General features: G+C 41.8%; 1 protein-coding gene across 1 annotated transcript in view; it reads left to right on the forward strand.

Annotated features, from left to right (window-relative positions):
* The window catches only part of LOC120555911 (neural-cadherin-like), a 90,399-nt gene that overhangs the window by 12,002 nt on the left and 54,412 nt on the right, over positions 1-23,985 (forward strand). The window contains exons 5-6 of the mRNA XM_039795101.1: positions 2,185-2,351; positions 18,657-18,921. Of these exons, the coding sequence (XP_039651035.1) occupies positions 2,185-2,351; positions 18,657-18,921 (432 nt within the window). The remainder of the gene's footprint in view (positions 1-2,184; positions 2,352-18,656; positions 18,922-23,985) is intronic.

Here is a 23,985-nt window from a genome sequence, read left to right on the forward strand (position 1 = left end):
GAGTCCAGCAAGAGACTTTTGTTGCATCTCTCTCTCTCTCTCTCTCTCTCTCTCCCTCATTTCCTGTCATATCTCTGTTTGTTATAAAAGAAGAGCCCCTTCATGTTTGTTTTGAACTTGCCCTATACCTAGATTGTGCCTGGAGATGCCTGAGCTGAAGTGTTTTTACACCTGATATCAAATTGCATTTCTGGCATTCACATTAAATATTGATGTGTTCCAAAAAAATAAAAATAAAACTATTCCTGGCCTGTGCTGTAGTAATATTGAAATCCTCCATGGTACACACAGTTACGTTCCACCTCACTTAGCTGGCATTCAGACGGAAATAAATGAAAAACATGATGATGAAATATGATCCAGGGAGTCCAGTTAGAGTCCATCCATGAGTTTGGAAGTGCGTCAGACACCACAACACTGCACAGCGGTTTATAATATAATGAGGAAGAATTCTTCTTTTTTGGAAAGTTATCACATTTTGTCTTTCATTGTGACAATTACAAGGTAAACAGCAGAAATATGCTTTCACGTTACAAGTTATACTGCAGCCATACTCATCCAATAGTATCCTACAGTCAATCGTTTACATTATGTTACCATCCACAGCAGAGATACAGGGGGTCCAGGACCCTTAGGGGGTCTTTAGAGTTAATGCAGGGGGGCTCCAAGGTAATATGTCTGAAAATATACATAAACATGAGTCCAACATATTGTTAGCAAAGTTAAATAGACCTATTTGTGATTTGTGAATTTTCACAACATTGATGGCAGACTTATAGGCCTGTAGGTAAGGTAGCCACTAAGGTAGCCATCCACAGATACAGTTAATCACGAGGATTCACTGTGCTACATGTATGATTAACATTAAAACTTGTATAAATATATGAATGTCAATAGCTATTTTAATGTATTGTATGTGTCACATAAAAGGTATGTATAAATGCTGTAGGTCACCCTACATGTTATTGTATGCCCAGTTTAATTCAATTCAATTCAATCCAAAGAACTTTATTTATCCGTTAGGAACTTCATTTGTGTTGAGCATCAGTGCATGTACAGTACCACGAACACAGCATAATCTAACACGCACGCACGCACGCACGCACGCACACACACACACACACACACACACACACACACAGTTCCATATATATGCAACTCAGTTTCATAAAATATGTAGTGGGGGGGCCCTGCTCTGTCTCTCTTTCAGCTAAGGGGTCCTTGGCTTAAAAGATGTTGAAGACCCCTGATCTAAAACCCACTGCTGGCTCCTCACTGGATGAAATATTCATTAGATCTGTTGCTATCTCTGCATTCTATTCCTCAAGATGCATGGTAATATCAGGAAGAAAGAGCATCCGCAACAAATAAAGAAAACTGCTCAGAAACAAAATACTTTTTTCGTATGTCTCAGTTGTCTCAAAAATTCTACTAGGGATTTAATAAATTCCCTCATTTCACTACCGAAAAATGGATCACCAGTGTCTTCTGTACTGAACAACCTATCTATCTAAGAAAGGTAAGAGCATTAGTTCCAAATTTATGGTGTTAATATGATTTTATATCCACAAAAATACCACACAAACAGCTCTGAGGTCTTGATAAACACAGCAGTAAAACACAAGATGGAGGTTTGAGACGACATAGCTGATGTGTTGTATATCGTATTCCTAGGACTAACCAAAAATGTGCGATTTGACAGTGACTTCAAGCAGGATTTCATGAGCCACTCAACTACTTCAAAGTTGCATGGCAGAGAGACAAAGAGGGAGAGGTATGGATGCAATAGACGGATGAAAATTTAACTTGCACATGCTATGAGATGGAAGAATGGCTTTGAAAACATTTTAGGTGTGCTTGGTTTCGTCTGCCTGGCAATCCACTTCTGGGAACATGGGCCTAAGAAAGAGCCATGCATAACCCCAGCTAAGGCATACATATTCTATCACGTGTATTTTGCATATTCTGTCCTGCTACCAGCTGTCTGCATCGGGGGGGAATTTAGGGACTTGTGAAACCGATTCTTTCAATGTAAAGTGAGGTTCCCTCTGGAATGCAGCATCTTCTAATTGGATAAAATGTTACATGTTGTATTTCAAACTTTAATTGTGTTTATTCTCAATAGTAGCACTATCAGACTGACGTGTGTGTGTGTGTGTGTGTGTGTGTGTGTACCAACACCAGAGGTCCCAGAGTATTCCTTTGAAGGACACAGTCATGCGCACTTCCAGCTGGCGTCCCCTCTGCCGGCCCGGAGGACATGGGTTCAAGCCCTGGTTCGAACCCGCAAACACAGCAGCATCATCCTAAACCTGATCTCGAAGGAGCAGAGTGAATACCTACGGCTAGAGGTAAGACTGCTGTGTGTGTGTGTGTGTGTGAGGGGGTGTAGACTGTGATAGAAGATTGTGTGAAAGCTTGTCTCCTCATTTTCAAAACTCTTTAATTGTATAGTTTTGGTTGTGTGCGAAAACAAAACTCTGTTTTTTGCATATTTTTCAATATATGCCTGTTCCATCTTGCAAATAAAGTAACAGCAGTCGTATTCTTCAATCATAAACAGCACTTACAATACATAGTGTTTGTATCGCTGTCGTGTCACCTATTGAGCAGCCAGGTTGTAAACGGGGAAAAAAAGCAATTGAACACCGAAACACCTGAGCAGGCTGCAGATATGTTCCCCAAATGTCCCTGTCAAAGTCATTTAAGGGGACATGGTTTATCACATTGTAGTGCATAAATAGGCTGAAGAACATACCGCGTAGCTGTTAATAATAATAAAGGCATATTTTCCTCTTTTTCTGAACAGGCCCACATAGCGTTGGTTAACATTTTTAGTCTGTCCCTCTGCAAGTCAACAAGCATGCTAGGCTAACTGGCTTTTACTACTGAATGTTGCTTCAACACCTGTCATTGGCAGCTCCTTCGTACTCAGTGCTGTGTTCGTTCCATATTATAGAAAGGAAGGGGTGTAGCTAGCTTTTTCGATTCCCTGCCCAAACCCGATTGGAGTCGACCTGGGCTGTAATTTCTTAGAATTCCCCCGGGCTTGAATTGGGTCAGGGTCGCTGTTATGATTTTTGACGTAAAAATATAAGAAATATAATAGTCTGTGTCAAGTCATGAACAATGTATGGGCTGTGTACCGCTGTGTGACACCAATCTTCTGGATATCTATTTAATCTACACGCACGGATCAAAAAGCCCTCCGTTAGAGCGGGGCATAACACTTACAGTGGAAATGTGTTTTTTTTTTTAATGGGGCTCAAGCCTAAAACTGCTGTCGTGATTCGGGCTTGGACAGAAACTATGCAACTTCATTAGGGTCAGGGCTGATTTCTTGGTCCCGATCATACGTAGCTCTAGCTAGCATTAGCATTGTGATGGCAAGACTATCAAAAACTCACAGCAATGAGTAGTCCTTTAACAAACAATTGGTCAGCTTTAATTAGTTGGAAGGTAATTTTCTGGCCAATGTCTGTGTAGAAATGTCCACCAGCTCCACATCCGGAGCGTATCTTTTCTCAGCTCTGCTATCCTTACGCATCTGGTCTATTTTTGCCTTGCCTTTTCTACTTTCTCTTCTCTAAATTGACTATCCTATGTCTGTTGGCTGTTGACTGACTAAGCCATAACACAACCAGAATGCAACACAGCCGGATCCTGATCCAGATCCTGATCCCGATCCAGCTCCGTACTTACACCGATGTTCTTATGTTACTTTTGGAAACAAAGCCAATTGGTGTATTTACCAAGAGTGTGAACTATTCCTTCAAAGTTTTGTTATGTGTTTTATTATCCTATATTTTACATAATAATCTACTCCCATAATAATCTACGCCAATGTACCATAAATATGCACCCAGTTTAAAGTGATGTCAGGCTTTAGTATAATGCATTGTCTAGATTTATAGTCGAAGAAAATAGTGCTTCCTGTTTGGTGTATTAGCAGTACACATGATTTAGATTGACGTTGAAAGCACACTGCCTGGACTGAATACATTTACTGTATTATTTGGTTATTTGTCTTGAAGGCTTCATTTCTCCCACTCTTATTTTCCTCTGGTTGCTGTGCTCACACTTGACTTGCTCTCTTATATTTGTGTATTTGCTGGCTCCCCCTCTCTTTTTTCTTTTTCTTTTTTTTGTCATCCTTTCCACCCCTGACTTACTCTCTGGGATCATGGCAAGACCTTCCCGGTCCTTTCCTCTCACCCAAGCTGCAACCACAGTTATTGTTCGAACATCACTGTCTGAAAGGATGATGATTATCCATACCACAGCTGCTGTTACAGTACAACCTCTCCTCTGATCCCTGTCCTCCATCTGTCTTTCCTTCCTATCCACCCATTTCCTCTTAAATGTCATACTGCTCCTTCAGCACAGCCACATGAGGAGTGGGTTCACATCATTTATCCACTATAAATAGGGCATTTATTCATGGGAGCAGACAGCATGAAAATGTGTGTAATCTTATGAAAAAAAAAACCTTCAGTAGAACATTGGAAACCATGCAATGTTCTTTGACAGAAATATACCCATATTGCTTTCTCGGATTATGTTTTCCACTGTAATAGTTCTGTTTGCTTTTAATCAAAGGAAGGAATTAGTATGCGTTACTCTTGGCTGGCTGCAACCTCAAAATGTGAGGAGCTCTTTGTTTTGGCTTTTTGTGTGTGACTTGCTTTCCAACAACATGGTTAGTTAAAGATGTTACATCTCTTTGTTGTAAGCTACTTTCCTCCATCCTTGGATTAGCATTTTGTGTGTGTTTGTTTTATTCTGCTGTTATACTCCCTATGTGGAGGAAATATTTTCGCAAGAATGGATATATTAGAAAGATTTTCCTAAATTAAGGCTTTTTGTTGCTCTTTAATCCTACAAGTGGTTAGTTAGGGGTTTGCTTTGATTAATTGTTGATTTTTAAAAAGACAGCACAATAATCAAAATCAATGTAAATGTGCTTGGATTAGTTTAACTTCACAGGCCTTACGATCTAACTCCAAAATATTTGAACATTGTTGAGTATTGAAACACGGAAGTTCATGGTAATCCTTTTGGAAACGTATATGCAATTAGTAAGTTTAAAGGTCTAGCTTTCAGGGCTTTCAGCCGCATCGCACAGTCACACCTCAAATACATTTTTCCCAAAGATGGTTTCTGTCATGTAAGGTAGTTCTTATCATCTCTGATGTTTGTTCAAGTGTTCATTTTTCCGATAAGTTTGGGTTGTATTAGTTATTTGATGCTACAAAAAAAAGGGGTAAAATGTCATGATTGACTTTGGCCATTTCAGAGAGAAAGAGCGCTGATATTGGCTGCTCTGGCATTGCAGATGAGCATGCACATTTCCCTTCGTTGAAAGTTCTGCTTAACATAGCCAAATGATCAGGGCTGCAGCTAATCCAAGGCTAAACAAAACAAACTTTATTCAAAATAGTCACATACACACTAACATTTTATCCAGCCATTAAAGTGTATATTTCAACCTCCCACTATGTTCTCCCTGACAGATGTAGCAACAAGAGCAGCGGCAACAATTAGGTGAATCGAACCATCACTACTTATTACACTGAAAATTACAGACCGATTGACTGACTGTATTGGTAGAGGTTTTCTTTAAGATCTGAAGAATGGTGACGTTCAAAATGTAAGACTAGACAGTGGGAGGTCCTGTCAAGTAGAGTAATGGTGCAGTTTCATGGTGTGTTGCTGGCGACCAGGTTTGACAAGGCTGAGATGCCATTATTGCTTCTCAGCTCAGTCAAGCTGCACTCTTTTTGTTCTGTTGGCCCAAGGTTTTTTTCAGTCCAGTTTCTTGACCCCATTTTCCCCATGCATTGGTGTCTAAGTGAATAATGTGAATAAAGGTCTTTGAAATTGGTCCAGTATTGAATGAAAACACTAACTGGCTGCCGCAAATCGGGCTGCAATGTAATTCTATAGGACAAATATACATTGTCAATTTCCGTCCACTAAATGTGGACTGTTCTTTGCCACTGTCGGGCTCAGACTGTTCTTCTAAGTGTCCGACAACATTATGGAAAGGATCCCTACCGCAATAGAAGAGCGTTTTTGTTTAACCAGTAACAGCTCCAGAATTTCCATCCCCAAACTCACCAGACCCCATTTAAATATTGATACTTTTAGCATGTCCAGAGCCAGCGTATGTCCACATATAAATGTGTGATGTAAGAGTTTATTTCAACCAAACCAGTGTTTCTTGGAACAGTGGAAAGACGTCAGTGGCAAATTCAAGCACTTTTGTGCACGTAATTGCCCATTAACAATTCCTTGCAGCTTGTTTCGCCGCTGCCGACTGCAGCCGTCTTGCTTAATGCTGGACCAATTTCAAGAATTGTTCTCTGTGATGGTTTCCAGGGATTAAAGGACCCAAACGTAGGGAGAAGGCAGGCAAAAGGTTGAACATGTGGATTTATTGACCAAAAACACAAAAATAACCAAGGGAGTCCTGAGGCTTCAACAGGCATGAAACAATACAAAAACCAAGACAAGAAGGAATCCAAAGATCAAAGGGATCCAAAGAAAAAGCACCAGGCTAATACACGCTGAAAAACACACAACTGACAGGACCAGAGGCCTGTACTACGAAGCAAGATCAACATGGCCTGGATTTCTTTCAGTTACCTGGCTTCACCAAACCTAACAACCGCGGTCCCGCATAACCTGTATCACTACGCTGGTTAACAACTAGTTCAGTCAACCCAGGGTTTCCCAATCCAGTGGCACGCGCGTTCACATAAAAAAGGTGGTGTTTGCACAGCATGACCAATCGCAAACATCTACCAGAGCCGCATATTTTACATAAGAGCAAATCATAATTCTACATACATAGAAGGCAAATCCCTTCTGGTGGCCAAACAGGACGGCGAGGGCAGCGCCGCTCTGGAGGCCGAGCAAGTCGGCCAAAGCGGAGCCCATTGGGAGGCTGCGCAGGTGAAGGGTCAGCAGGGCTGGGGCCAGGCGGCGGGTCCGCTGGGCTGGGGCCAGGTGCCGAGTCAGCTTGGCTGGGATCAGGTGGCCAGGCAACGGTAACAAAGGTTGACTGGGGTGCCGACAGGACACGAGGGGCAGGAGTTGGTCTGACCGCCGACAGGACACGAGGGGCAGGAGTTGGTGAGACCGCCGACAGGACACGAGGGGCAGGAGTTGGTGAGACCGCCGACAGGACACGAGGGGCAGGAGTTGGTGAGACCGCCGACAGGACACGAGGGGCAGGAATCGGTGAGACCGCCGACAGGACACGAGGGGCAGGAATCGGTGAGACCGCCGACAGGACACGAGGGGCAGGAATCGGTGAGACCGCCGACAGGACACGAGGGGCAGGAGTCGGTGAGACCGCCGACAGGACACGAGGGGCAGGAGTAGGTCAGACCGACAAAGGCAAAGTCTCTGGGGGGCAGGATAAGGGCAAAGTCTCTGGGGTGGTCTCAAAGGCGGTCTCAGGGGAGCCGGAGATCGGCAAAATCTCAGGGGCGCCGGAGACCGGTAAAGTCACTGGTGTCTCACGGACAGTCTCAGGGGCGCCGGCAAAGTCTCAGGGGGAATGGTCATAGCCAGTTCAGGGGGGCTGGACATCAGCCAGGGTTCAGGGTGGCTGGACATCAGCCGGGATTCAGGGTGGCTGGACATCAGCCGGGATTCAGGGGAGGCTTCTAGCCAGCCGGGATTCAGGGACACTGGAGAGCCTGGGGACACTGGAAAGCTTGGAGACACTGAGCAGTGCTGGGACACTGGGCAGCTCGGGGACACTGGAAAGCCTGGGGACACTGGGGAGCTTGGGGACACTATGGAGCTCGGGGACACATGCTGACCAGGTGGCATCAGAGTGGTTTAACGTGAGTTCTGGGGAAGCCGGCAAAGGAGCGGGCGGACCGACAAACCATGCAACGATGGCCAAGGTGTGGCTGGTGGGTGACTCTCTAGGCTCAGGAAGGCAGAGGTCCTGCTCCACCTCCTCCCAGCGAACCATCGAGAGGTGCCAGGCGAAGGTGGGATCCATCTTATAAAGGGAACGGAAAAAAGAACTCGTCCGCTCACCATCAGGCTCCAGTGGGTGCAGGAGAGGCTTGAATCCTGCTGGGTCCATGTTGGTCAGATCGTTCTTTGATGGTTTCCAGAGATTAAAGGACCCAAACGCAGGGAGGAGAAGACAGGCAGGCAGGCAGGCAGGCAGAAGGTTGAACATGGGGATTTATTGACCAAAAACACAAAAATAACCAAGGGAGTCCTGAGGCTTCAACAGGCATGAAACAATACAAAAACCAAGACAAAAAGGAATCCAAAGATCAAGGGGATCCAAAGAAAAAGCACCAGGCTAAAACACGCTGAAAAACACACAACTGACAGGACAAGGACACAAACAGACACAAACGGATACAAAACTATCTGATAAGAGACAAGGGAAACACAAAGGCTAAATACACTGGGTAATGAGGTAACGAGGGGCAGGTGATAGAGCAGGTGAAACACATTAGGAGAGACAGGGTAATCAACAAAAGCGGGAAAACACAGGAAGTAAAACTAGACATCACAAGACAGAAAACAGGACTATCAAAATAAAATAGGAAACAGAAATACACAATCCACAGAACACCGTCAAAACAGGAACACAAAATGAACAGAATAATACACAGTGAACAGAATACACAAAACAGGATATATTCACACAACAGAACAGAAAAATACAGAATAAATATACAAGACAGCAGAAAGGCAACAGAAATATACAAACAGGCAACCGAAATGTCCATAACCGCAACAGTTCTCATCAGTCCCTTCAGTCCAGTCAGTTACCCTTTAACTGTAGTTTCATTTATCAGTTTCTGCACATTGTAGGCAGGAGATAGAGTGCACAATAAACATTACATTGTTAGATTCTGTATTAAACATTGGAGAATATTATTAAAAAGTACAAAATGAACATTATTATTAAGAACTATTTTGAGATTATTATTCAACCGTCTTGAAACTTGAAAATGTCATGTCTTGTGTTTGAACTTTATTTATATCTTACCTTTCTGAGATCAGGTTTACAATGTACTTCACAATCATGATATAATAATATAAACACAGAAGATTAAAAAGGCTAAACCTTAGTGGCACATGCAGAGGAGAAAGCATTATGGGAAAAAGTCTGGACTCGTAGTATCTTGACAATACTACAGGTTAATAAGTTCTGTAAAGGCAGCAACGCATGCTTTTTAGTCATCTTCTTCAGTGTGTTACCTCACAGTGAGAGGGACCAATATTTTCGCAGCCGTGTTCAGCGACGAATCACCAGCCAGTTAAAATGTGCCAGGGCCGGATTGGGACTCATTTTCAGCCCTGGATTTTCATGCCTTAGACCGGCCCACTTTACTTCACGAATGACTATATTAAAAAAATGTAATCAAAACCTTAGTATATAAGTCTGCAATAGCGCCCTGTTCTCTACATCCTTGTAATTCGGTGTATTTTGTAAAATATCACTATTTCCAAGTTGCTTCACAATGTAGATTTATTAGAAAAGTTAACATCTTAACAACCCAATGATGTTGAATAATATCAGATTCTGTTTCTGTGCAAATAAGTAATCACAGATTAAATAAAGAACAAGATACATTGTATTGCACTTTCTAATGACATCTATTTTTTCCGTTGAATATTTCATACAACTTTCATAATGGGTCACAAGTAATATTTGGGCATAAAAGCGATTATATTGTAGCTAATCTGATCATGTTTGCTTGTTCACACACTGATACAACAGTTTACAGTAGATGTGCCATCCACACTGACAGCAGCTATCCCTAATGCACACTACTGGCTCTGCTTCTGACACTAAATCACATTTTATAAAGTTGTCATAATTCTCAGCACAAATCTCTCCTTTTTACAAAGCTTTCTGATCAAGTCAAGTCATTGTCATTATGGTAGTGCCGAATCATCTGGCATCATTAATTATCCCAGGGCATTTTTCATATAGAGCAGGTCAACACCACACTCTTATTAATTCTTATAATACTCAGTCAATGATCAACCCTACCTGCCCAAACTGGAGTTCTGGGCTCATATAGCTGCTGCTTGGTAACCTTACTGGCTCTTCATTGTCACTGTTAGCAGCAAACTGGACTAGTAGGCCTACTAGTTGCTGCTGCGGAGCTACAAGAACAAGTTTGATTCATAAACATAGATGCTGGTTAGCAGGCACTTCTCCTAACTAACTTAGCTTACCCGTCTCAACGTCTTCATTTGGCGTTTTGCTAAAAATAGAAAAAGTTCATCTGGCCGCGTCACTTTCTAGAGCTCTCCTTTTTTAAATTGACGCCTTTTCAGTGCCGTTTTGCGCTTTCTACTACCCGTTTAAAACGGCTTCTTTTTGCTCGCGGTGGCAATTTATTTTTTAGCAAGGTGCTGCCGTCGGAGGACTGCGAACATAAATAGGTCATCATTAACCAGGCTGCGACTCTGCGAGTGCGGCTGCATGAATGAAGAGAACGGTGGGCTGCAAGAAAAAATAAATACTGTAAATACAAAAAGTGGGCTGCAAGTGCAGGCAGCATAGGGACAGCATCCATAATATTCAACTATGATTTCAACCCAGTGCCATACCTGAACACCGGCCCTCACAACCAAACAACCAGACCGGCCCACCGGGAATTCTCCCGGTGCTCCCGATTAGCCAATCCGGGCCTGATATGTGCACACCATCAGGAAGAGCTTTACGCATTTTGCATTAACACAGTAACAACAAATTATGTTATAAGCAAGACACTTTTACTTTTCACAGTTGATGTTGATGCATAATTCTCAACACCACATCTGCGGTAATTGGCAGTATTCATTACTCAGTGGTCACTGGTTATTAGGTACACCTGTAGAGTACAATCTATTGCAATCCAATGCACCAGCTTTGCTGTAAACTCTACTTTTACAAAGTTTATTATGTTCAGTTTTTGTCGACATTGTCAAAAGGTGTAAATGAAATAAGTTAAAGGTGGTGTTGTAATGGACTACTTTATATGATTATTATTATTATTATTATTATTATTATTATTATTATTATTAATGTCCTTTCCATTTACATAGATGCGGGGCTCAGCATATTGTAAACACCTCTGAATATAATACAGTCCTGTACAACACCATCACCAGACGCTACAGTATGATCGCAATGCTTAAACATATAATTGTATTAAAACCATAAACATTATAGGCAGCATAAAAACAGCCGTTAAGTCAGCACAGTTGTATTGGATTGCATTAGATAGATTTTTCTGTCCCCAGAGTCTGAACTAAACGGGGAGAAGCAGCATTCAGTTTTTATGCTCCACATATCTGGAACAAACTCCCAGAAAATTGCTGGTCTGCCGCAACTCTCACTTCTTTTAAATCAAGGCTGAAGACCTTTCTTTTTGATGCAGCCTTTCTTTAAATAATTGTTAATTTCTTATACTGCACTAGAACTTTTTTCTTGTATTTTATACCGGTCTTATTCTGTTTTAGCTGTTATAACATTTTTAACTGTTTTTAAAGTGTCCATATTATGAAAAAATCACTTTTTCTGGGATTTGGGGTGTTATTTTGTGTCTCTGGTGCTTGCACACGCATACAAACGTTGAAAAAACAAAACACCCATGCTGTTTTGAGTGAGATACGGTTTCTGAATGGGTCCTCCCTTCAGTCTCCAGGCGAGCTGTTCAAAATCTGCACGGCTTTCTATGTAACTAGCCGAGACGAGGGGCCTAGGGGGCTAACCACTAGCATGCTAGCGTTAGCATGAATAGTGGTCATATGAATATGAGCATAATATGACCACTTTAACTGTTCTTTAATGTTTGATGTAAAACACTATTTGAAATGCCTTGTTGCTGAAATGTGCTATGCAAATAAAGCTGCCTTGCCTTGCTTAGATTGTACCTAATAAATTGGCCACTGAGTGTAACTGAAGCAGGACATAGCCTGATCTCGTACACTACATTTTCCAAATGTTGCAGAGGCGCTGGGCTCAGGTAGGATCTCGGGGGCGACAGCATTCATCACACAGTTCCTGGGAAGCTCCTCGCTATGCAGGGGCAAATATGCAGCTTGGGAAATGGTATGTCACAGGCCAACACTGGGGTTAGGAGTGACAAGAACCACCCTTATGATATTGTAAGATGAGATTTATTTTATTTTGTGACTATTTAGTTAACAGATGACCTTTTTAGGGTTACTGAAATAAGTCACATATTTCCATTAATTGTAGCTTCATAGTGTATTATGTTCGTTGAGTTAACAAGGGAGCTACCTGACATGTTATACCCTGCCTGTAGTTCAGTAACAGTTATGTTGGCGGAGGGATATGATGTTGAGATGATGAAGCACGTTTTGTTATGAGTCTTGAGTTGTCCTACACTTGAAGAGTGTCATTAAAGTGAACCCAGAGATACAGTCAAAGCTGTTTCCATGCTCTTACTCTACCCACGCCCGAAAGTACATATATGTAATAACGACGAGTTAATAGTTAATGCTAGTGCATGCCATACATATGCACACAGTAACTACCTTTGGAAAACTTAGTTTTTGGTACCAGCACTCTTTGCCCTTTAGCCTGGTCCTACCAGACTCTGGTCCATCTCATCTGTATCCGTATCTGCCCAGAGCCACTCTGGATGTGCCATAACCAATCACTAACGTTTGGTCATGACGTATGTCATGCGCAACAAGAGGAAAGACCAACAACTATCGGCTTATATTTGTTATTAGCATCGTTAGCCAACTCCTTCACCACTAACGGAGCGAGCTGGAAAATCAAACTTTTCCCGAACCCCGAGAGGAGCGAACGGACCGAATGGCTTCGCTCGCATCTTTCTAGCGCACATCCACAACGTCATTGTTATCAGCCACTCCCTCTGTTCGCTGATTGGGCCGCCAAATATTTGGCTGGAGAAAATCCGAGAATATACCGCAAACCCAGACGGAGTACTGAAGGAAAATTAAAATTGAGTGGAAGTATGTAGGAGGGTGGAGCCAGGATATTTGCCCTTGCCACTTGAATTCCAAATCAAGGAAAAAAGCTAAAGGGAATAGCGATTAATGGTCATGGGCATCATGACTTTTAATATAAAGAGTAAAAGTCAATAACAATCAAAGGTGTCTACACAACGGCTGTTGCATGTTTGTTTCTTCCAACCAACAGTAGCAAGCCAGGGCTACTGCTTGGCTAGAGTTGATGACTACGAATGCACTGATTAAAATAAGCCATTAAAATCTCGCTGGGATAGAAGTCACTTTGCTATTTTACTGCTTCATTAGGTTCACTCTGTACGGCTCATTTGTTTTTACAAGGCATATTACCTTGACTGGGGAATGACAAACAGATATTTTTCAGAATGACAAACAGGACAAAAAGTAGCCAGTGCACAGCAGGTCAATTGAACATGCAAAAAAATGTGTCTGCAGGCAAGCATACTATTCACAAAATATGAAGAGTAAAAGTTCCCTGTAATAAAGGAAATACATACATCTTGAACGAACATTGTCTCAGTTTTCCCTGTATTTGGCACCAAATTGCAAAGTTCTTTCCAGGAAACTAGGAAAGTATTCTTAAATTATGGGAAACTTTCCTTTAAACGTCTTTTCGCCAATGTCCAATGGCATGAAGATTTCACTTTATGAGGTTTTTTAACATTAATATGCATTCCCCCAAAATGAAAGCTCAGATGGGCCAATCTGGAATCTTCTCCTTATGAGGTCATAAGGAGCAAGGTTACCTCCCCTTTCTCTGCTTTGCCCGGCCAGAGAATTTGGCCCACCCATGAGAGAGAGACATCATGGCTTTCAAACGAACAAAGTGGCAGTTGGTCAAGGCCTCACTCCCGCCCTCCACCTCTCTCCTCCTCAATAGCTAAAGACACAGAAATGGCACATCCTAAGGAAAGCTCATTGTGAGACTGGCTCTAGTGGCTGTAATTCTGCACAAAGGCTGAATGTTGGGAAAGAGACTTCAGATACAGTATTAGGGGACCATTAAGGTCTATATAAAAGAGACTTCAGATACAGTATTAGGGGACCACGAAGGTCTTTATAAAAGAGACTTCAGATACAGTAAAGGGGACCACGAAGGTCTATATAAAAGAGACTTCAGATACAGTATTAGGGGACCACGAAGGTCTATATAAAAGAGACTTCAGATACAGTAAAAGGGGACCACGAAGGTCTTTATAAAAGAGACTTCAGATACAGTATTAGGGGACCACGAAGGTCTATATAAAAGAGACTTCAGATACAGTATTAGGGGACCACTAAGGCCTATATAAAAGAGACTTCAGATACAGTATTAGGGGACCACTAAGGTCTATATAAAAGAGACTTCAGATACAGTATTAGGGGACCACGAAGGTCTATATAAAAGAGACTTCAGATACAGTATTAGGGGACCACTAAGGTCTATATAAAAGAGACTTCAGATACAGTATTAGGGGACCACTAAGGCCTATATAAAAGAGACTTCAGATACAGTATTAGGGGACCACTAAGGTCTATATAAAAGATACTTCAGATACAGTATTAGGGGACCACTAAGGTCTATATAAAAGAGACTTCAGATACAGTATTAGGGGACCACTAAGGTCTATATAAAAGCATCCAAAGAGCACCATGTCATGGGACCTTTAACAAACACATGGTAGTTTCAGGTTTTTTCAACAGAGTATTTACCATAAATGACACTCATCTGGCTTAAGGCTGGTAAGAATTGAAAGCAATTCTATTTCCCCAACAGCGTATGTTTTTTTTTAATAATGACCAAATCAATATCAAGTCTCTAAATCAGAAGACTGCAGGTCATATCTCTAGAGGTGGGAAAATGTGTGGGGATTATTGCTAGTAATGAGCATAGAGTACGGTTTAATTTCCCAAGTATAATTTAAGGTGAAGGAAAAATCCATAAGCCAGTTGTGTATGCACATAATCAGTGATAGCATCCCCATTATTTAATCATGAGATGAGGGTAGATTAACACATCTGTGCCACATGTCTGCGAGGCTGCAGCATCGCCAGCAGCCTGCCATGGGAAGCCAAACTGTCCCTGCAGTGGGACTATTTACACAAAGATGGAGTCACACACCTTCATACACACCTAGTGTATGCTGCTTCTGCAAAGACACACACACACATACACACCCTTGAACCTATTTGCTCACACACCACCCAGGGAGTGACGCGGGAGCCAAATTGATCTGCTCCGTTCAGCTTTAATTGGGGGTAAAATCAGGTGGCTGGGAATGTGTCTGGTTAAAAAGCACTACCCCAGCGGATTCTAAATATAATTAATACTTCATCACAGAGCCTTGAAATGAGCCACGGTTCTCCAACTAAACAACCTCAGAGCCATCCAGCACTTTACCCAGCTGCTTTATTAGGGGGGAGAAGAAGCGAGTGAAGGGAGGCACGGATGGAAAATGGAAAGATAGGTGGAGGAGAGGGGCTTGATGTGTTGGAGAGTAATGGAAGAAAAAGAGACAGGGAAATTGGAAGAGAGGTATGGAAGAGAGCTGACAAGTAATGGTTGGTTTGTCTTTTTTTTTAATCAAAGTTCTCCCTCAACAAACTTGCTTTGTCTTTATTATGTCGAGAAGGAGTGGGAGTGTTAATGGTAGCCACCCACTTCTCCTTTCTCCTCACATTTCTCTCTCTCTCTCTCTCTCTCTCTCTCTCTCTCTCTCTCTCTCTCTTCTCGGTTTCTCTGCCCTTCTCATCTTAGTCTTCTGTTTATGTGGCAGCAGTGGCAGAGAAAGATGGAGGGGAGAAAATTATGCTCAGTGGGACACTTGGAGGAAACTGTTTGAAATTTAAATGAGGACGACCCACCCACCACCCTATTCCTCTTAAAATGGACTTTCTCGCTCTCTCTCTCTCTCTCTCTCTCTCACTCTCACACTCACTCACTCACACACACACACACATACACACACACACACACACACACAGAAAAACAGGCTCCTGGATTTGTTTTAAATATTGCTCTGTGATAAACATGTGATTAGCATCACACCCAGGCAAAATGGAACCATTTTCAACCAAAGATCTGAGAGCAGAGGGAAACAGCTTGTTGTGTAAACATGTGTTGTTTCCCCCCCCCCTTATTCTCACTTCTCATCCATAAATGCTTTCTCTCATTTTTTTTTCCCTTTCCCCACATTCATTCCTCTCGCCACCGACAGCAGGGCATGTTTGCACAAGTCAACCGATTGCGAGTTAAAATGTCAGCTGTACCACTTTACCAGAGCAGTGCCTCATTTAAAATTTATTTCAGGCCATAGCAACAGCATAAATGACAACTAGCTTTTCCCCCAGTGCTTTGTGATCATATTATGGTAATACGTGTTGCTATTGCTTAGCAGACAGAACTTTGGGTTGGAGGTGAGCTAGAAGCTTTATTATGTTGTTTTTATGGTTTCATATTAATATTTGTTCTAATTGTGGAAATGCCAGTTTACTATATGGGGCTTTTTCATTTTCCCTATGTTTGCTAATCTCCAGGGAGTTGATCTGCCTTACTGGCCAAATTGGCCTATTGATCCAGTCTTTTACCAACCGAGTAAAATCTTTTCTTTCTCCTGATCCCCATTAGCTTTAAAACCTCAGACTTGGACTTGAGTCAGTTCAACACATTTCCCCGTTTGCCCTCAGTGGTATCTTGCCATGTACATGTAGATAGTTTTGAAGATTGAAGATCTTCAGCCACTATCACAAAATCAAAGAAGATTAATGTCTTTGTGTGTCACTCAAAGCATCAAAACCAATTTGGCACATTGGGTACATCGTTCTGCTCCAAGACAGACAGACAGCAGTTGCAGTTTGGAAGAAAATTGTTTCTCTTTCATTGTCTAATGTTATAATTACTTCATTTTTAATTATTAGTTATGTAAAACATTGAAGATTATTAGTGATGCTTTTAATCTTTTTATATGCCAAGGGTTATGATTATTTATGATTTGTTTTGTTTGTTATTCATGGTCTGTGCCCAATAATGCTACAGTAATCCATTTTTGACAGTGCACATGTAAAGTTCAAGCAGGGCTTGCCAAGCTTTGTGACCCACTCTGTTTTAGTATTGATGTCCCCTGTGCTGGGACATGAACATATACTGTAACACACAGCACAAGGCCAGTAACCATGCTTAGCCAAAGTTGGCTAGGCTTACAGGTTTTTCTTGGTCAACTGCCAAGCCTGCATTCAGTATGGAAATATGACTATGTTTCAGCAGTTTGCAGATATCACATTGTAATAAACGATTGTCCTGAAGGTGAGCATTGATAAGGAGTGTGCTGTTAGCCACACTTCAGACAGGTAGCCATGGCACTGCAAAACATTTCATTTGATTTTTAATTATTTTTCTTAGGCCGGCTGTACACTGGCTGCGTGGCGTGAGCGCGGCGTTTCTGTTGCGTGTCAGTTGCGTGCCGGCTGCATGGCGTTTCCTATGTCTTGGCACACCAGAAACGTGTCTGACGCGGCGCTGCTGCTGCTAGCCTTGTCTGTACACATGTATGTTTCCCATTGATAAAATGAAATACCATGTTAAACATAAATATATACTGATTAGATTACAGCAAAGACAACGTCGGCAGTATTGACGGCAAAATAGGCTACAGAATATTTCGTTCTGTATTGACAGGTGTAATATTTGAATTTGATTTTTTTTTTTTTTTACATTTATATCTGCATTCATGTCAAAAGACTTTCAAACATCAAAATGTCATTTATTAATATGTATTTGTGTCTAAATAACATATACATATCTTTTCCTATTCTATTTTGCCTGGAAACGTTTCCAACACGCTTGTGTGTCGCGTGAGAAATAGGCGTCGGTTCTATTTCTAGCGTGCACTTGTTTTTGGCGCAGCTCGTGGGCAGTGTGCAAGCTCTAAGCTGTTAACATGGGAGCCGGAATAAAAACGGACACGCCACGCAGCTGACACGCCATGCAGCCAGTGTGCAGCCGGCCTTAGACGGAAAATGCTTACATAAACTCTGTTAGCAACAAGGCCTGATGCCATGTTGAGATTGCTACAAAAAGAAAATGTTTTGTTTTGCTCAGTCTTAATAGTTGCACTTTATAAAAGTGTCTGCATGATTATAGTAACAAAGGTCAAAAAAAGCCTTGCTCCTTTGATGATGGAGGAAGCAGTATTAAGAAGAACATGCTTAACACGAGAAAGGAAAACTTGCCAGATAGGGTTGCTTTGGTTATGGCAAACATCATAATTATGAATATTTTGGTCAATATTGAGATCACGATTAATTATCACAATGTCCCATTGACTTTGAAAACATGCATTCACTGAACTTGATTGAAAATAATTTATTCATACTTTGAATAATAAATAATCTTGTTTTTATAATTGATCCAACAAAGAATGAAATGTGATAAATTGATGAAAGGCTTGCTGCCACCAGTTTGGTTAATGTCAAGCCCTTACTGTACATTACATGGGAAACAAGTTCATTCCAATTAGACTAATTAAGATATGATTTAGGATTATTCATTTAATTTAATTACATATTGGTTTGACCAATAACAATGTCCCATTTATGATTAAAAGTTGTCTCACAAAAATGGCATGTTCAATTCCAGACCAAACATCTGTCCTCTTTCCCCATTGAAGATCTTCCAGGGCCTCCTCTGCGTTTTCTACAACCTCGGGGATGGGGACTACAACCTAACCCTACCCACCTATCGCCTCGACAATGGTGAATGGCATGAGGTCTTCCTGGATCGGCATGACAACGAGATGATGCTGCGACTGGACGGTGGCGGAGGCCAGCGGGAGATCACAGGGTCACGAGGCCGAAGCCGAGAAATCATCATCGACCCCACAGTGGTGATGCTGGGGAACACCTTCCCCTCTGGAACCAACAAGAGCTTCCAGGGTAGGCGATAGCACCACATACAGCCCATAACAACATCTGTGAGTGGTTGTCAGAGTTAAGGCCTTTTTATCATGCAACAAATATTAAAGTGCTCATATTATGCTTTTTGGCTTTTTCCCTTTCCTTTATTGTGTTATATATCTTTTTTTGCATGTTATAGGTTTACAAAGTGAAAAAGCCCAAGGCCCCCCCCCCCCCAAAGGGACTTACCATCTCCAACAGAAAACACTGTTCACAAACTGCTCCAAACAGCTCTGTTGTAGTCCAGCCTTTACTTCAGAGACAAACGTGGGTCACTTTGGAACACACGTTATAATGCTCACCTAGCTGCTAGCGTGGCACGCCCTCATACTCTGCTTCTGACTGGCTAGTAGTCCTTACCTAGGTACTGTCAGGGCACGCCCTCATACTCTGCTTCTGACTGGCTAGTAGTCCTTACCTAGGTACTGAGCATGTACGACTCCCAACAAAGATGGAACAGAAGTGAGATGCCTCACTCTGTAGCTAAAACAGAGAGCTCAACATACAGGGTGAAAAGAGGAGCTGCAGCAATGTGCAATACAGCAAAAATATGGTGTTTTTTGAAAATTAAACCATGTAAACCTATTCTGCTATAACCTCTAAATACAATTATGAACCTGAAAATGAGCATAATATGAGCACTTTAAGAGGCGATAAAGCAATGTGCTCTTTTTTCGAAACAATGTTGATTTTTCTTAGCTTCGCAACGCGAAATAAAGGCACTGACCAACAAAGCAACAACACGGAGGCATTTTATCCGGGCCGTCCAACCGAGGAACTTTACTCCTTTCAACCTTGACATAGGCAGCGCATACCAGATCCACTCCTTCTGTTCTTACCTTTCACAATAAAAATCCTAGACTGCGTAACTGTTTCTCTGCCGGAATTAATATTCCCAGGCGAGCATTTTACATTTTCGTGCCATGTATTCGTAACGCTCCCAGTGTGTTAAGGCCTTTAGGTTTAACCTTTGACTTTGATTTACTGATTTGCACGCGTTGTCATTGGTGGTCAGTTTCACTCACTGTGTGCATCAGAAAAGACCTTCCAGACATCAGGTGTTAAAAACAGCAAATGAAGGAATGAAGGTTTTCTTGAATTGAATTTACTGTACTGTGAATCCCAAAGCTCTTTGCTCTTCACTTTGCATTCACACTTTGGAGCTGCCAGGTTTGTCTGCATGGGAGCAGCTGGAGCAGCTAGAGGCTGAAGGACAACTTGTTAAATGGACAATAGGTTATGTATTTTGAATGTGTCATAGCACAAAATAATACCAATACCAGCAACCACTTGGGTAGGTGCCTACATTTCTAAAAAAAACTTCTCAATCAGGACATTTCAGGGAGTCTGATTTACCAGATGTGGACAGCTGCTGCCTGACTATTCTGGCATCCTGTGTCCTTCTGCTCTCCTTTTGGCTTTTGTGTGTTGCCACTTTTGAAGACCCCATCTCTATGAGTCACAGCGGTCAAATATGACCAGACATTTTCGATCAATCATTCATGAAAACATTTAGTGATGGAATGATGTGTACGCTTTACAAACACTAAAATAACAACTTTATGTTTTCTTTTATTCTTGAATCAGCGTCACTAGTGAGGATTTCTGAGCTGCAGTGTACTAATGTCTGAACATTCACACGTCAGTTGTTTTTCTCCCCTATGTCGCTGCTTTTCTCTGTTCTTTCTTCTCTCTACCAAGGATATTCACAGTTGATAGCACTGAATCAAAACTGTTCCAACTCTGCTTAAAAAATAAAGAAGAGTGGGCACCCCCCCGTGACAGGATTGAACGTGTATAATCAACAGGAAAGCCAAGCTATAAACCACACTGGTTCAAGACTCTAATGATACACTTTGGATAGGAACATCTATGCAGCACCTGGTTGTTACTGGGCAGTTTGACCCAGGTTGGCTTCCAGCTGGTCAGCAAAATGTTATCCTAAATACTGGTAATAATGGTTAAAATGGAAATGAAATGAGACCAATGAGACATGAGTTTTTCTTTAAGATACACAGACATGGCAAAGTATTTCAGCAAAGTGTTTTCTCTCGATAGACTATTAGATAAGCAAAGGGGCTCACACAAAGAGAACTAAAATTGCTGGAACATTTTGTTTTTTTGTCTTATTTCTAATGGGTAGATTTGGGGGTGTAAACCATTCCAATAATCAATTTCTTTATCAAATGGGAGGACGAAGATAAGTGATTATTCCATTCATCATTCAAGAGTCTTCCTTTCGAATCTTAGGCAGATGAATGCTAGGCCGAAGTGTTATGGTAATTCTTTTCCTGTAGAGAATGGGAGAAAGGCCATGACGCATAACATAACAGTAAAAATCTTCCTCAATGTCCTTTTCAGTGCAGAACTGACAGATTATACAATCCAACCATCATCCAGGCTGTATCATACATGGGTGTGTGTGTGTGTGTGTGTGTGTGTGTGTGTGTGTGTGTGTGTGTGTGTGTGTGTGTGTGTGTGTGTGTGTGTGTGTGTGTGTGTGTGTGTGTGTGTGTAGGAGAAAGAGATAATGTGAAGTGTTTGATGTGTCACAGGGTAAAGTGAAAGGGAAAAAAGGTTGTGTGTCGTTCAGGGCATGTGAGACAGTTTAACAAGTATTCCTCCTGAAAAGTGCTACCAGAAATAAGTCCTTTTATCTATTCATATGCACTTTTTTTCAAGGGAGAACTGGGACATTGTATGTGTTAATGAATGATTGATATGTATCATGGCTAACGCACCCAAATGCATCTTCATTGTTAGCTGTGATGATGGGCGTCCCCACAGTTGGGTGAATGGGGAGGCTAGGGAGTGAGGAGCTGTGTGTGTGTGTGTGTGTGTGCGCCGTGCATGTGTGTGTGCGCCGTGCATGTGTGTGTGCGCCGTGCGTGTGTGTGTGTGATGTTAGTATAAAAGTGGTTGTTAAAACATGTGGGTGCCTGTTTTGTTGTGATAAATTTGCACTCGTTTATGTCCTTGTCCTTTTTAAATAAACCGGCGCACAATATTCTCTGTCCTCTTACCCATTTTTGTTAGCCTGACGTCGTCATACTCAGATTCTAGTCAGAATATGAGTCTGATACTGCTCCACTGGGCTGTGATTATGCGGCGAATTTCAACCGAACCAGGAAAGAAAATGCCTCTGTACTCAACTGGATAGACCTACAACCAATCAGAGCAACGGAGACGGCAGTCACAGAAGCTGCAGGTCAAAGGCAGGCCTCGACAGAACAAAGACAGAGGCGGCAGTTTCCTTGTCATGTGTACTGGTGTGTCAATGTGATCGCTGATCTCTATTCCTCTTTTAAAATGTATGCGCTGTCGATATCTTCTATAACAGGCCCGATGGCAGCCATCTTTGTTGTAAACAAATTCAACCCAAGCGCTCTTTGGTAACGTGGTTGATCACGTTACTGTTGATCATCTGTCCATCATCGTATATGGTCCGCCCTGACAATTTGATTGGTCCAAACCGCTCTGGTTCGAGAATAGTTGCTCCACAACGGATCAAGTCCAGACCGAACTTTCTGACCTCAAATGTTGTGGGCGAGGCTAAGTTCGGCTGGCATCCAGGCTAGCATTTTTTGTGCTGAACTAAAGATAATCAAAAGATCATGCATTATGCATTATGCCTCTGAATAACAATTATTTATTATATTCAGTGGTTAATAATCATTTTAGGTTCTTGTCTATGACTCTTGGTTGGGGTTGGGTTAAGTTTAGGTAGAAAAAGGACTTGGTTGGCTTAAAGTAAGTACTTTCGGGGAACATTGCGTCATGGGTAAAATAAGTATGGTTGTGGTCATGCTTGAAAAAACCACAACGTTGACTGTCAGTCTGATACAGGAAACAAACAGTGATCTCCTGGGTTAACATCTCATATGTTGGTGAGCCATCCAAACCACTGCTTGTCTTTTAGGGTATTGTGATAAAAATGGTACAAAGTTCACACTGATTGGTGGTTTGTTCTGTGGGTCGGGGTATAAATGACTGTCAGTCTGAAAGAATGAATTTACCAAACAAACGGATTTGGCTTAAATTTGAGGTTAGTGAGCAAGTCATAATTTTCAGTATTCTGTTAATCATTTGTTGCTCCAACCCCAGTCTAAGAGAGACAGACAAAGAGAGAAGCGGGACTTACGTGTGCACATATAAACCCAAATATTGGCAGATACAATCAAAAGATTCAGACAGAAAAAGAGTTCCGGTTAGGGTACATAGAAACTGCACACTAGAAAAAGGTAAGACACTCTATGTTAACAGAGAGAGAAAGTGGGCACGACTATTGAGAGATGCAGACATAGAGAGAGTGAGAGAGAGAGAGAGAGAGAGAGTGCGTTGTGCCTCAGGCAGTAAAAGACAATGCATGTGTTTATTAAATGGACTTTAAAAGCATCTCCCTTCAAAAGAGCCAGACGTGATAGATTGTGGCAGGGAAAGTGAATGTGTGTGTGTGTGTGTGTGCATGCATGCTTGTCTGTGTGTTTGCATTTACTTTTGTGAACATCTCTTTTCCAGTAGTGGCAGTGGGGAAATGAGATGTTTAACTGAATACACCAACTTAGTAATTAAGCAACGGGAACATAATCCGCCAGAAAAGTGCACTGAGTTTAGACATAATGGTTATCGAAGACCTTTAAACATTACCTGGGTAAAACTCAGAAACTCTGCTCTACAGTAAGAGAACCGACCCAAAAAGCATGTTGTTATGTTGAGTTGCATTTCAGTTGAATGTATACGGGTATCGATTAAAACATTCACATTCAACAGGCGGTAATTGTCAAAGGCACTCCCCACTAATTGTAGTCGCCCCATTGTGGGGACATTGAGTGACGACGTCAGAGCCTAGACACAAAGTATCAGTGCTGTACATATTCTACATTCACGTTATAATCCATTGACTGAACTATGGCAAGTCCAGTAGTTTAAAGCTGTACCTGGAAGTTATAGTCTGAAGTTATAGTACGTAACTTCACTAGGGGCTGCAACTATCAATTATTTTCATTGTCGATTAATCAATTAGTTGTTTGGTCTATAAAATGT

This window comes from Perca fluviatilis, chromosome 3 (genome assembly GCF_010015445.1).
Source record: "Perca fluviatilis chromosome 3, GENO_Pfluv_1.0, whole genome shotgun sequence".
In the NCBI taxonomy this organism is placed as follows: domain Eukaryota; kingdom Metazoa; phylum Chordata; class Actinopteri; order Perciformes; family Percidae; genus Perca; species Perca fluviatilis.